The 13,751-nt window shown below is 42.5% G+C and overlaps 1 protein-coding gene across 1 annotated transcript; it reads right to left on the bottom strand.

The window, feature by feature from the left end:
- Window positions 1-3,723: 3,723 nt before the first annotated feature.
- On the bottom strand, window positions 3,724-4,547 carry COX8C (cytochrome c oxidase subunit 8C). Its single transcript, XM_068990988.1, has 2 exons — window positions 4,428-4,547; window positions 3,724-3,816 (listed from the first exon to the last, which is right to left on the bottom strand). Exons 1-2 carry the CDS (start codon window positions 4,545-4,547, stop codon window positions 3,724-3,726), a joined length of 213 nt encoding a protein of 70 aa, XP_068847089.1.
- Between the last annotated feature and the right edge of the window lie 9,204 nt (window positions 4,548-13,751).

Genomic DNA, 13,751 nt, shown 5'->3' with positions numbered 1-13,751 from the left:
TGACATATTGATTTGAATAAAGCAAAAAGTTAAAAATCACTGGTCTAGGTCAACCTGTTCATTTTACAGAAAAGGAAACAGCCTTCCAGAAGTAAAACGATTTACCCAAATTCAGCAACCTGCCATAGCAACAGAACTTTAAAAATAAATGGAACTTTGGAGAAAAATGGTTTTTCTGTATTGAAAAATGGCTTACCTCAATCTTTCAGAATAAAAGTATTTCATAATTATCAAGCTTTCTTGTAAAAATCTTTGACACAAATATTTACCACAAATATTGTATTTATCATGCTTACAAATATTGTGTTCATCATGCTTATAAACATTACAAATGATTTATAAGTCTCTGTCTAAAGACCTGAACTTATAATTTCTATAAATTTGCCAAAACCTATCAAGGAAAAACTGACAAGCTTAGTCAATATAAATGCTACATTTTACTTATACTGTTGACTAAAATTATTCCATTTCTTCTATAATCTTCCTCAACACAGAATTACACACAGCCACTACTAGAAAAGACTGAATTTGACAAGATGAACCCTTTGTCTTATCAGCAGTTTAACCATTCAACAGATATATTTAAAACAAAATAAGAGCTTAGAACATGTGCCAGGCATTGAGCTAAATGTTAGAAAAACAGTAAGAACTGCTTTCCTATCTACAGACCACATGCTCACCAAATGCTTGTGTATTGAAGGACCAATTTAAGTCTTTTGATCAAAGAGTAAATATTTTTATTTATCCACTATGCCACATCTAAGGATTAAAAAATTGTCATACCTCACACTTCCTCGAGAAATTTTAAATCTGGCTATGGAGATGAAATAGATAGGCACTGTATCTATATGCTGATGATTAGCTATTTTATCAAATACTAGAACTTCATACCTACTAGATGTTAGCCAATAAAGTACTCATCTAAGAAACAGTGAAAGTTCTATTGATATAGATAAAATTCTATTGATAAAGTTCAATGATATCACTGTCAAATGTTATAACTGGCTGTCTCACCAAGAAAATCATTAGTTTATTGGCAAATTTCACTTTTAAATCAAGTTGAACTATGTCACTTATTCCCCAAACTCACATTTTAAACTATTCCACAAAAATTTAATCTGAAGAAATGAAAAGTTTCTACACACTTTGTGCGTGCACGCGAAGTCACTTCAGTTGTGCCTGTTTTCAACCCTATGGACCATAGCCTGCCAGGCTCCTCTGTCCATGGGATTCTCCAGGCAAGAGTTGTGGAGTGGGTTGCCATTTCCTTCTCCAAGGGATCTTCCCAACCCAGATATTGAACCCACATCTCTTAAGTCTCCCACATGGACAGGAAGGTTCTTTTATCACTAGCGCCACCTGGGAAGCCCATTCTACAAACTAATTCTTCCCAAAAGAACATACTGCAAATTCTTAAAATTTCAAAATAAAAATTCCTCAAACATATCACAAATAGGAGCAGGACTTCCTCCAAGAAATTCCACTTGATTCACATTTTTTGTAGAGTCTGTATTTGCAAACCCTACTTTCTAAAATTGATTTGCAATCCCCAAATCAATACTCACACTTTCACAACATTCACAGACATGCAGGAGTGGTGAAAAATTTGAATTGCTCAAGGCTAAGGTCAAACAAGACTATGTTCTACCTTCCTGTTTTGACTCACTGAAAACAAGCATCCTTGCAATGATCAACCTAGCATCACATTTTTTATATTTTTGTTGGCAATTTCACTGTTTAAAATGACCCCCAAGCAAACTATTATATATAGATTGAATAAACAAGGTTTTACACTGTATAGTGGGAGAAGGCAATGGCAACACACTCCAGTACTCTGGTCTGGAAAATCCCGAGGTCAGAGGAGCCTGGTAGGCTGCAGTCCATGGGGTCGCTAAGAGTCCGATACGACTGAGGCACTTCACTTTCACTTGTCACTTTCATGCACTGGAGAAGGAAACGGCAACCCACTCCAGTGTTCTTGCCTGGAGAATCCCAGGGACAGGGAAGCCTGGTGGGCTACTGTTTATGGGGTCACACAGAGTCGGACACGACTGAAGCAACTTAGCAGGAGCAGCAACACTGTATAGTACAGAGAACTAATATACTGTGATAAACCACAATGAAAACGAACATGAAAAAGAATGTGTATATATATATATATAACTGAAGCACTTTGCTGTTCAGCAATGAACACACTATAAATTAACTATATTTGAAAAAAGTTAATTAAAAAAAATTAGATTAAAACTAAGGTATCCTTAAACAGAAAGACATATAAGGTTATATGCTGACAAAGTGTTCAGTCGCTCAGTTGTACCCCACTCTTTGCGGCCCCATGGACCAAAGCCAGCCAGGATCCTCTATGTAATTTTCCAGGCAAGAACACTAGAATGAGTTGCCATTCCCTACTCTAGGGAATCTGTCCTACCTAGGGATTGAACTCACATCTCTTGCACCTCTTGCAAGGGAGGCAGGTTCTTTAGCCCTAGCACCACCTGGGAAGCACAATATATATTGATAGGTGGCGAAATATTAATATATTGTGACCAGAGGCTCACAAGAACCTAACCCTCTATTTCCCCTAGGAGCAGTGGTTCAGTATTTGCTAATTCAGCATTCACGGTGACTACAGAATAAAATTACCCAAGTAACAAGAATCAACTATACTTTGAACGTGACACCTTATGCATGTAAAATTAACTAACAAGACAGGGCAATAGTCCGTTCACCAAAATGAGCTACCATTTCAGTCTGTTCACCAAAAGGAGCTACCATTTTCCTGCAGCATTATTCCATGAGAATACTCAATAAATACATGTGAAGTAAGTGGTTCATAAAATTAAGTGCTCCATTTTTTTGTTAAAGACTCCTCTGTTCAATATTCTTTCCCAGCTAACACAAATGTAGGCCAGTCCTTTGCTATTATTTGGAGTATGTGGAGGCATACATTAGAAGCTAAAGCTCATAAACCTCAAGTCAGAGAAGAAAAAAGTTCAGTAAGACTGATCATTCATTAAAGTTCTCATTATTGTACAATTCGCCCCTGAACAATACAGGTCCACTTACATGGAGTTTTTTTTTTTTTTTAGCCACATGTGGGATTCTAGTTCAGAGACCAGGGGTGAAACTGCATCCCTGCATTGGAATTCCAGGAACCTTAAACACTGGACCACCATGGAAAGTGCAACATGTGAAGCTTTTTTTTTTTCCCAGTAAATATGTACTACATACAGGATCCTCTGTACTACAGGATCCGACGCTGGTCGACTCCTTGACTATGGAACCTCTGATACTGGAGGGCAGACTGTAAGGTTACCTTTGAAATTCCGACTGCATAAAGGATCTGCATTCTAATTCCCCTGCTCCCCTCCACTCCTGCCTCTCCCCAACCCTTCCCTTCCCACCTTTCAAAGGTCAACCGTACTTAATTCAGTAGATTTCATCAGCTTTCACGATGTTTAGAAAATAACCTGCAATCACACATAATAGCAAGCATAAACAAGTGTTTCAGTTTTATTTAACATTTTTAAATGACGGCACACTCTTTCTCTAATGCACCATACTAAAAAAGTGCAAAATATTTACCATAAGCATATGGTCAGGAAAGTGAACACCCACAATGGTTGCACCATCAACTCAACTAAGCACTTTTACTCATTTAAAGAGGCCACAGCGTTTTCTGAAAGTTGCTGGACGTTAACAGCTGCTCCACATCTTCTTGCACTACTCTCTTCTGAACTGGTCCAGGCTGCTCAGCACGTACCCACGTGGGGTTAAGAAGGCGGTGAAGAACACCACGAGGGCAATAGCCACCTCCTGGAACAGGAGATCAACAGCGCTGTTAGGAGGGCGGCTTCCTAAGTGGAAAACTGCTTCAAACGTTTTGAGGAGTTTGGCTGTGGTCCTCGACCTGGGGGCCCGGTGACACCTAAAAAGCAGAACTCCCTTCCTAGGTGACCCAGGAGAGATTTCTGAGGAAAATTCATTTTCCTCCGCAAGGTGCCGCCTGACCTTTAAAATCTGGAAGCTACACACTGCCCGCGATTTCCTACGTTTTAGGGAAAAATGCTAGGTCTCGGCAATTTAGGGCGCTATCAAAGTGGGAGATGTTCTGAGGTGCAACGACGGCTCTACCCCTCGGATTTCGCGCCCAAAACGGTACCGACGACGAAGGTCCGGTTCTCTGAGGCCCTCGCGCTCCTCGAGGTCCCCGCTTCCCGGCGCCTCAGGCCCAACCCCAGCGCCCTCACCGCGACGGCGCCTCAGCTCCCCAGGGGCCTCCGAGCCCTCCGGACCACCCGAGCCTCCCACCCGAGCAGCGGCCGCGTCCTCCTTGCCTCCACCCGTCGGGGCGCTCCCGCCTAAGCCACGCGCTTCCGCCCGCCGCGTCCCGCCTTCGCCGCCCGGGAGAATGGGCCCCAACTCACGATGGTCGACACCGGGCGCTGGCGCGGAGGCTCCGAGTGGGCCATGCGCAGGCCAGGCAGCAGGAGCAGCAGGGTCACATGGCGGCGGGGAAACACGCAGAGCAAGGGCGTGCGCGGCATGATTCGTCCGGTGCGGCGAAGCCAGGCGTACACGCGAAGCGCGGTGAGGAGACGTGAGGGGAAGCGAGGCGACGCGAGGTCGGACCTCGCGAGCCTCACAACACGGCAGGAGTATCGTCTGCGCATGTTCTGGGGACACAGGAGGTGGGGGGGCACTACTCCCCTCTCCCTGATAAGCCCCGCCCCTGACACGCCCCTTCCGCTCGGCACCCTGCTGAGCCCAGACCTTACGCACGTCCTCGCTGCCTCAGTCCTCTTACGCTCCTCGCGTAGCACTATCCCTGTGCTTCTAGGCCCTGCTTCCTACCCATGCCACACCGCCTTCCTACCCATGCCACACCGCCCTCACCCCTACCCGCCCTGCCTAACTTCCTAACCCCACGGCACACAGAATCCCGATTTCTGTTGGTTGGGGATCAAACGGTAAAGAGTCCGCCTCCAATGCGGGATCAGTTCAGTTCAGTTCAGTTCAGTCGCTCAGTCGTGTCCGACTCTTTGCGACCCCATGAATCGACGCACGCCAGGCCTCCCTGTCCATCACCAACTCCCGGAGTTCATTCAGACTCACATCCATCGAGCCGGTGATGCCATCCAGCCATCTCATCCTCTGTTGTCCCCTTCTCCCCCTGCCCCCAATCCCTCTCAGCATCACAGTCTTTTCCAATGAGTCAACTCTTCACATCAGGTGGCCAAAGTACTGGAGTTTCAGCTTCAGCATCATTCCTTCCAAAGAACACCCAGGACTGATCTCCTTTAGGATGGACTGGTTGGATATCCTTGCAGTCCAAGGGACTCTCAAGAGTCTTCTCCAACACCACAGTTCAAAAGCATCAGTTCTTCGGTGCTCAGCTTTCTTCACAGTCCAACTCTCACATTCATACATGACCACTGGAGAAACCATAGCCTTGACTAGACGGACCTTTGTTGGCAAAGTAATATCTCTGCTTTTGAATATGCTATCTAGGTTGGTTATAACTTTCCTTCCAAGGAGTAAGCATCTTTTAATTTCATGGCTGCGTTCATCATTTGCAGTGATTTTGGAGCCCCTCAAAAATAAAGTCTGACATTGTTTCCACTGTTTCCCCTTCTATCTGCCATGAAGTGATGGGACCAGATGCCATGATCTTCGTTTTCTGAATGTTGAACTTTAAGCCAACTTTTTCACTCTCCTCTTTCACTTTCATCAAGAGGCTCTTTAGTTCCTCTACACTTTCTGCCATAAGGGTGGTGTCATCTGCATATCTGAAGTTATTGATATTTCTCCCAGCAATCTTGATTCCAGCTTGTGCTTCCTCCAGCCCAGCGTTTCTCATGATGTACTCTGCATAGAAGTTAAATAAGCAGAGCGACAATATACAGCCTTGATGTACTCCTTTTCCTATTTGGAACCAGTCTGTTGTTCCATGTCCAGTTCTAACTGTTGCTTCCTGACCTGCATATAGGTTTCTCAAGAGGCAGATCAGCTAGTCTGGTATTCCCATCTCTTGAAGAATTTTCCACAGTTTATTGTGGTCCACACAGTCAGAGGCTTTGGCATAGTCAATAAAGCAGAAATAGATGTTTTTCTGAAACTCCCTTGCTTTTTCCATGATCCAGCAGATGTTGGCAATTTGATCTCTGGTTCTTCTGCCTTTTCTAAAACCAGCTTGAACATCTGGAAGTTCATGGTTCACATACTGCTGAAGCCCGGCTTGCAGGATTTTAAGCATTGCTTTGCTAGCATGTGAGATGAGTGCAATTATGCGGTAGTTTGAGCATTCTTTGGCATTGCCTTTCTTTGGGATTGGAATGAAAACTGACCTTTTCCAGTCCTGTGGCCACTGCAGAGTTTTCCATATTTGCTGGCATATTGAGTGCAGCACTTTCACAGCATCATCTTTCAGGATCTGAGATAGCTCAACTGGAATTCCATCACCTCCACTAGCTTTATTCATAGTGATGCTTTCTAAGGCCCACTTGACTCACATTCCAGGATGTCTAGGTGAGTGATCACACCATCGTGATTATCCCAATGCAGGATACCTGGGTTCAATCCCTAGGTTGGGAAGATCCCCTGGAGGAGGGCATGGCAACCCACTCCCATATTCTTGCCTGCAGAAATCCCCATGGGCAGAGGAGCCTGGTGGTCTACAGTCCATGGGGTCACAAAGAGTCGAACACAGCTGAGCGACTATGCATACAAAATAAAGCATAGTGAACACCGCTAGACTTAACTTACCTTTATCTTTCATTCCTCCTTACCTGTATCTCTCTACATGCCATCACTTCTCTCAGTGGAATTTATAACGTTTATACTCTGTTCCCTAATGTTAATGACATTTTCTATGCATTGTCAATAATTTAATTCCCCAAATTAAAATCAAGAACAAGTATCTAAAAATATTCATGGCAGGATCAAATCGAGTGTTTGGATCCAGTAAAGAAGGTGATGTAACTGTGGAAATTCTTGAAGAAAAAGTGGTATATTGTGATTTTCAAATTTAATAATATAAGAAGCCTTTGCCTACTCCATAAGATGATGTAGTTTCTTCACAGTATTTCATTTTTAGGCTTATTGTGAAACTAGCATTCTAGGGTTTCTTTTGATTTGCTCGTTTCTACTACCTGATTTCTTCCTCTTTTTGGGTTCCTATTTCATTTTGCTTCCTATTTTTTTGTTTCATTCTATTTCAATTCCTTAAGCAATTCTTTCAGGAAGGGTCTGTGGATCCATAAAAGTCAAAGAAATATCTGGCTCCACACTTAATTGCTAATTTGACTGGGTATACAATGCTAGACTCAAAACTATTTCCTTGTTTTCTAGCATTTTAAAGGAATTTTAAAGGCATTATTCCCTTGTTTTCTAGCAGCTAGTGTAATTGCTATGTGTGATCCAATATAATTCTTATTCCTCTGACGTACCCTCTTTTTTTGTCTTGGAATCTTTTTGTGTTTGGACTTGTTAAGTTTCTCTAAGATATGACTAGATAAGGTTCTTTCTTCATTCATACAAATCAGCAGTGGGTGAGACTTTTCAACTTGAAGACTTGGATCTTTCTTAACCTCTGGGAGATCTACTTCTGTGTATTATTTATGTCCTTCCCTCTGTTTTCTCTAGTTTTTCTTCTCTTCACAAGAGGTAAAGGATCAAGAGAGCTGTCTGTGGTCTCTTTTATTATGTAAGACAGTAATCCCATTCACTAGGATCAACTGCTACTGCTACTGCTAAGTCACTTCAGTTGTGTCTGACTCTGTGCAACCCCATAGACAGCAGCCCACCAGGCTCCCCCATCCCTGGGATTCTCCAGGCAAGAACACTGGAGTGGGTTGCCATTTCCTTCTCCAATTCATGAAAGTGACAAGTGAAATTGAAGTCACTCAGTCGTGTCTGACCCTCAGCGACCCCATGGACTGCAGCCCTCCAGTCTCCTCCGTCCATGGGATTTTCCAGGCAAGAGTGCTGGAGTGGGGTGCCATTGCCTTCTCCGTCACTAGGGTCTACTCTTAACCTAATCTTCTCCCAGAGGCTACACCTCTTAATACCATCACTTTGGAAATTAGGACTTCAACAGATGAATGTGGAGGGAATGTAAACATTCAGTCCATTGCATTTAGTAAGAAAACAAGAGTGCAAAAACATCTCATTAAAATATTTTAGTTCTTAAAAATTATCACAAGAAAAAATTTTGTAACTGTGTGGGAAATAGATGGGGAAACAGTGGAAACAGTGTCAGACTTTATTTTTGGGGGCTCCAAAATCACTGCAGATGGTGACTGCAGCCATGAAACTAAAAGATGCTTTCTCCTTGGAAGAAAAGTTATGACCAACCTAGATAGCATATTCAAAAGCAGAGATATTACTTTGCCGACTAAGGTCCATCTAGTCAAGGCTATGGTTTTTCCAGTGGTCATGTATGGATGTGAGAGTTGGGCTGTGAAGAAGGCTGAGTGCTGAAGAACTGATGCTTTTGAACTGTGGTGTTGGAGAAGACTCTTGAGAGTCCCTTGGACTGCAAGGAGATCCAACCAGTCCTTTCTGAAGGAGATCAACCCTGGGATTTCTTTGGAAGGAATGATGCTAAAGCTGAAACTCCAGTACTTTGGCCACCTCATGCGAAGAGTTGACTCATTGGAAAAGACTCTGATGCTGGGAGGGATTGGGGGCAGGAGGAGAAGGGGACGACAGAGGATGAGATGGCTGGATGGCATCACTGACTCAATGGATGTGAATGTGAGTGAACTCCAGGAGTTGGTGATGGACAGGGAGGCCTGGCGTGCTGCAATTCATGGGGTCACAAAGAGTGGGACACGACTGAGCGACTGAACTGAACTGAACTGAACTGAACTGATGGTAAAATATGTTCGTTGTATTTATTGTAGGAATCCTTTCTGAATATATAACCACATATCTCAGATGGGACTCAAACCCATAATCCTCCAACAGAAACCATACAACTCATCTCAGGACTTAATAAAGCTGAGGTTTTTTACGTCTCAGCACAGAAGGAATTCTGCAATAGGCAAAGTTATAAGAAGTAAATTTATTAATAATATTTGTAAAGAAGTTGCAGGAGCATGAGACATGAAAGGATGGTCATGTCCCAGGTCTTGGGCTAGTTCCTAGGATGGGCCACCAAATGCAGGTCCTTGGCTTCTGGCAGGAAAGCATTCAAGAACAAGTCATAGTAAAGTGAAAGCAGAGATACACATTCCATAGGCAGAATAAGACCTGTCTCTGAAGGTGAGAGTGGACCTTGTAGTTACTTTTTATGGACTGGGTAACTTCATAAACTAGTGAATAGGAGGATTATTCCAACTATTTCAAAGAAGGGGCAGGGATTTCCAGGAACTAGGTGAGCCACCATTCACTTTTTGATCTTTTAGAACCTGCCTCAGAACTGTCATGGTGCTTGTGGGTGTGTCATTTAGCATGCTAATGTATTACAATGAGCATTACAATTGTATTACAATATAATATCCATCTATGTTGCTGCAAATGACAAAATTTCATTCTTCTTGGTGACTGAGCTGGCCACTTACCCATTTCCCACGGCTCTTTTTCCCCTTCTCTGCTTTATGTATGGCCCATAAGGACCATCTGAACATGGTAATTGTGTGTCTCATTCACTAGGAGGTGAGCATTGCAAGAGTAGGCTTGTCTGACTTGCTCACCCCAAAGCACTTCAAGAAGCACCTCACACACAGTAGGTACCCAATAAATATTTGTTGAATGCACGAATAATGAATGCTCATGTCTCCCTGCTCTCTTTTCCTTCCCACCTAAAGACACTCTCTGGAGAGAACACCCTCTGCAACACAGTAGAAATGGACAACTAGGGAGGCACTAGATTGTGAAGAAGGGGAATGAATGCACGATGGCACCTGTAAATATTGGTCACCCATTTGTAGCCATGAGATTATGGGAGAGCATAGCTGGAGGAGGGGTACTGATATATAATTGTTCCCAGACATTTCTCTCCCTCTATGGGCCAAAGAGGACTTGAGTTTTGCCTACTCAGTTTTTTTTTTTCTCTCCCTCACCCTTCAAGATGGGGGAAGAGGGGGTGTCAGAACGATCCCTTTAAATTCTTCTAATGCAGAATCAGGAGAAAACAGAAGGGGCAAAAGACAGGAAGCTCAAGACACCACTGGATGCAATTTTCTGAAGAGCTGAAAAAAAAATTTGTACTATGTGAATAAAGTAGAAAGAAAAATGAAAGGGAATTTTTAGAAGGATTGCGGTAGTCTATGTATCCCAGTGGTAAACAGCCTGCCTGCCAGTGCAGGCTTAGAGACACACATTCAGTCCCTGGGTCGAGAAGATCCCCTGGAGGAGGGCACAACAACCTACTCCAATATTCTCACCTGGAAAATCCCATGGACAGAGGAGCCTGGCGGGCTACAGTCCATAGGATGGCACAGAGTTGGATATGCTGAAGAGACTTAGCACAGCACAGCACTGGTGTCCCCTTTAGAATATCTGGAAAATTGAAATTAAAAACTTGAAAATTTGAAACTGTTTGGGGATGACAAAGTATATATTTCAATTGACATATCTAAACCCTAGGTCATCTTTTATTATTCATATTCATAAACTTTTCATATCAATAAGACTATATGTTTAGGCGATTTACATTAAAAATGTAAATGAATGAGTAATAAAAGGCAAAGGTTGTCATGTTAGATTTTTTTTTTAAAGATCCAGCTATATGTTGCCCAAAGGAAACCCACTTGAAGGTATAGACAGACAAAACTGAAAAAGGTGGGAAAAGATAAACCATGCAAATGTAAATTACAGAAAGCTGAAGTTGCTGTATTCTCAAAGTAAATGTCCTTGCAAGGAATTTTCACACAGATGAAGACTAAGGGATAATGATTAACAGGTCAACTCATTAAAGGATATTAAATTCCTAAATGTTTATGCACTTAATAACAAAGCTTCAACATATTTGAAGAAAAAATAGACAAATCTAAAATTATAGTTTGAGAATTTAAAACTCGTCTTTCAATAATGCTTGTTTTCAATAAAACAAGTAGACAGAATATCAGTACGAATATGGAAGTCTTAACACCATCAATATTGAAGTAATTGACATTTATAGAACACTCCATTTAATGATACCCAAACACACATTTTTTTAAGTATACATGAAATATTTGCCAAGATATAATATATTCTGTATTATAAAATAAGTCACAATAGTTTGAAAGGATTGAACTCATACATGGCATGGTATATCCTTTAACAACAATGGGATTAAATTAGAAATCAAAACCAAAAGGGTATCTGAAAAAACTCCTAGAATATTTAGAAATTGAACAATACACTTCCGAGTGACCCATTAGTCAAAGAAGAAACCACAAGGGAAATTAGAAAAGATTTTCAACTGAATTAAAAATAAAACACGATGCATCAAATTTTATGAAGAGCCAGGCTCTTCTCTCCATGGGATTTCCCAGGCAAGAATACTGGAGTGGGTTGCCATGCCCTACTTCCTGACCCAAGAAGCAATCCCAGGTCTCCAGCACTGCAGGCAGATTCTTTCCCGTCTGAGCCACTAGGGGAGCCTTCTTCTGTAGTACTTGCCTTAGCATAAAATCCTAGACATTTTCATGCAATTTTCTCCGATATTTTTTATTTTTGGGTTCCAATGTTGTTGACATCTGGTATAGTCTGTAAACCTTTCTTTTCTGGGAACTGCCTCTCCCTCATAAAGTGATGATGGTAGTAGTTGTTGTTATCGATATTATAATTAGTAGCAGTCATAGTATTTAACCTTTATAAAGCACCTATTATGTGACTGGAACTTTCTCTAAACACTACACAAAGTATTAACTCTCTTAATCTTCCTATACCCCTATAAGGTAGGCATTGTTATTATACTCATTTACAGATGAAGAAACTGAGGCAAGGAAAAATTAAGCAAATTGCTCATAGGTATACTAGTGGTTCAGAAAGCTTTTCAATCTCAGGAACTCCTTAGAGATTAAGCTCCAAAGAGCTTTTGTTTATGTAGGTTATACTATGTTCAGTTCAGTTCAGTCGCTCAGTCGTGTCCGACTCTGCGACCCCATGAATCACAGCAGGCCAGGCCTCCTTATCCATCACCAACTCCCGGAGTTCACTAAAGCTCATGTCCATCGAGTCTGTGATGCCATCCAGCCATCTCATCCTCTGTTGTCCCCTCCTCCTCCTGCCCCCAATCCCTCCCAGCATCAGGGTCTTTTCCAGTGAGTCAACTCTTCACATCAGGTGGCCAAAGTATTGGAGTTTCAGCTTCAGCATCAGTCCCTCCAATGAACACCCAGGACTGATCTCCTTTAGGATGGACTGGTTGGATCTCTTTGCAGTCCAAGGGACTCTCAAGAGTCTTCTCCAACACCACAGTTCAAAAGCATCAGTTCTTCGGTGCTCAGCTTTCTTCACAGTCCAACTCTCACATCCATACATGACCACTGGAAAAGCCATAGCCTTGACTAGATGAACCTTTGTTGGCAATATGCTTTTGAATATGCTATCTAGGTTGGTTATAACTTTCCTTCCAAGGAGTAAGCGTTTTTTAATTTCATGGCTGCAGTCACCATCTGCAGTGATTTTGGAGCCCAAAAAATTAAAGTCTGACACTAGAAACACTTAAATACTTAAAATATTTATTAATTAATTCACTTAAAAATAGAAGTAACAAACCCATCACATAGTCACATAAGTAACATTTAAATGAAATATAAATATATGAATTTTTAAACAGTGAGATGAGTAGTATTGTTTTACATTTTTGTATCTCTTTACTGCCAGATTTAATAAAAAACTGTGCTGTGTGTGTGTTCAGTTACGCAGTCGTTGCCGACTCTTTGCAACCCCATGACTGTAGCCTGTCAGATTCCTCGGTGCATGGAATTGTCAGGCGAGTGTATGCTCCTCGGTTCTTTGTCTCGTCACAACAAAAATTTGGAGTGATGGACATTAAAGCCCCCGCTGCATGTCACAGCTCTCGGGTCTTGGACAGACCGTGTTATAGCTCTCAGATCTTGAACGGACCCTGTTATAGCCCTTAGACAAATCAGTGTTACAGCTCTATTTTATTTAGAAGTTAGCAGAAAAATCCATCTTCAAGGTGTGAGGGCACGTTGATTCAAAGACGTGAAGAGAAGGGTGCCCCAGCGCGCAGGAGAGAGAGAGAGAAAGAGAGAGAGCCCTTTGGCTCCTCCTTTTATATGTTTTTTTCTTCCCCCTGGGCCTGCCCTATGCAACTTGGGCTTAGTCAGGAGTGCTGTTCTACCTGAAGTCCTCACTCCAGTCCTTGGACCTTCCTTTGACCTTTCTCTGTTCTACTTTTGTGGGCTTTTCCCTTTCTTGTCTTTTAGCTACCGCCATTTTGGACTCCTTTTCCCTATTCTAACTACCTAACAGAATTTTCCAGGCAAGTATATTGGAACAGGTTGCCATTCTTACTCGGGGGATCTTCCTGACTGAGGGATCAAACCTGCTGCTGCTGCTGCTGCTGCTGCCAAGTCACTTAAGTCGTGTCCAGCTCCGTGCGACCCCATAGACGGCTGCCCACCAGGCTCCCCCGTCCCTGGGATTCTCCAGGCAAGATCACTGGAGTGGGTTGCCATTTCTTTCTCCAATGCATGAAAGTGAAAAGTGAAAGTGAAGTTGCTCAGTCGTGTCCGACTCTTAGCGACCCCATGGACTGCAGCCCAATAGGCTCCCCTGTCCATGGG

The sequence above is a fragment of the Capricornis sumatraensis genome, chromosome 19 (assembly GCF_032405125.1).
Source record: "Capricornis sumatraensis isolate serow.1 chromosome 19, serow.2, whole genome shotgun sequence".
NCBI classification, from domain to species: domain Eukaryota; kingdom Metazoa; phylum Chordata; class Mammalia; order Artiodactyla; family Bovidae; genus Capricornis; species Capricornis sumatraensis.
This window is presented reverse-complemented; position numbering and strand designations above follow the sequence as displayed.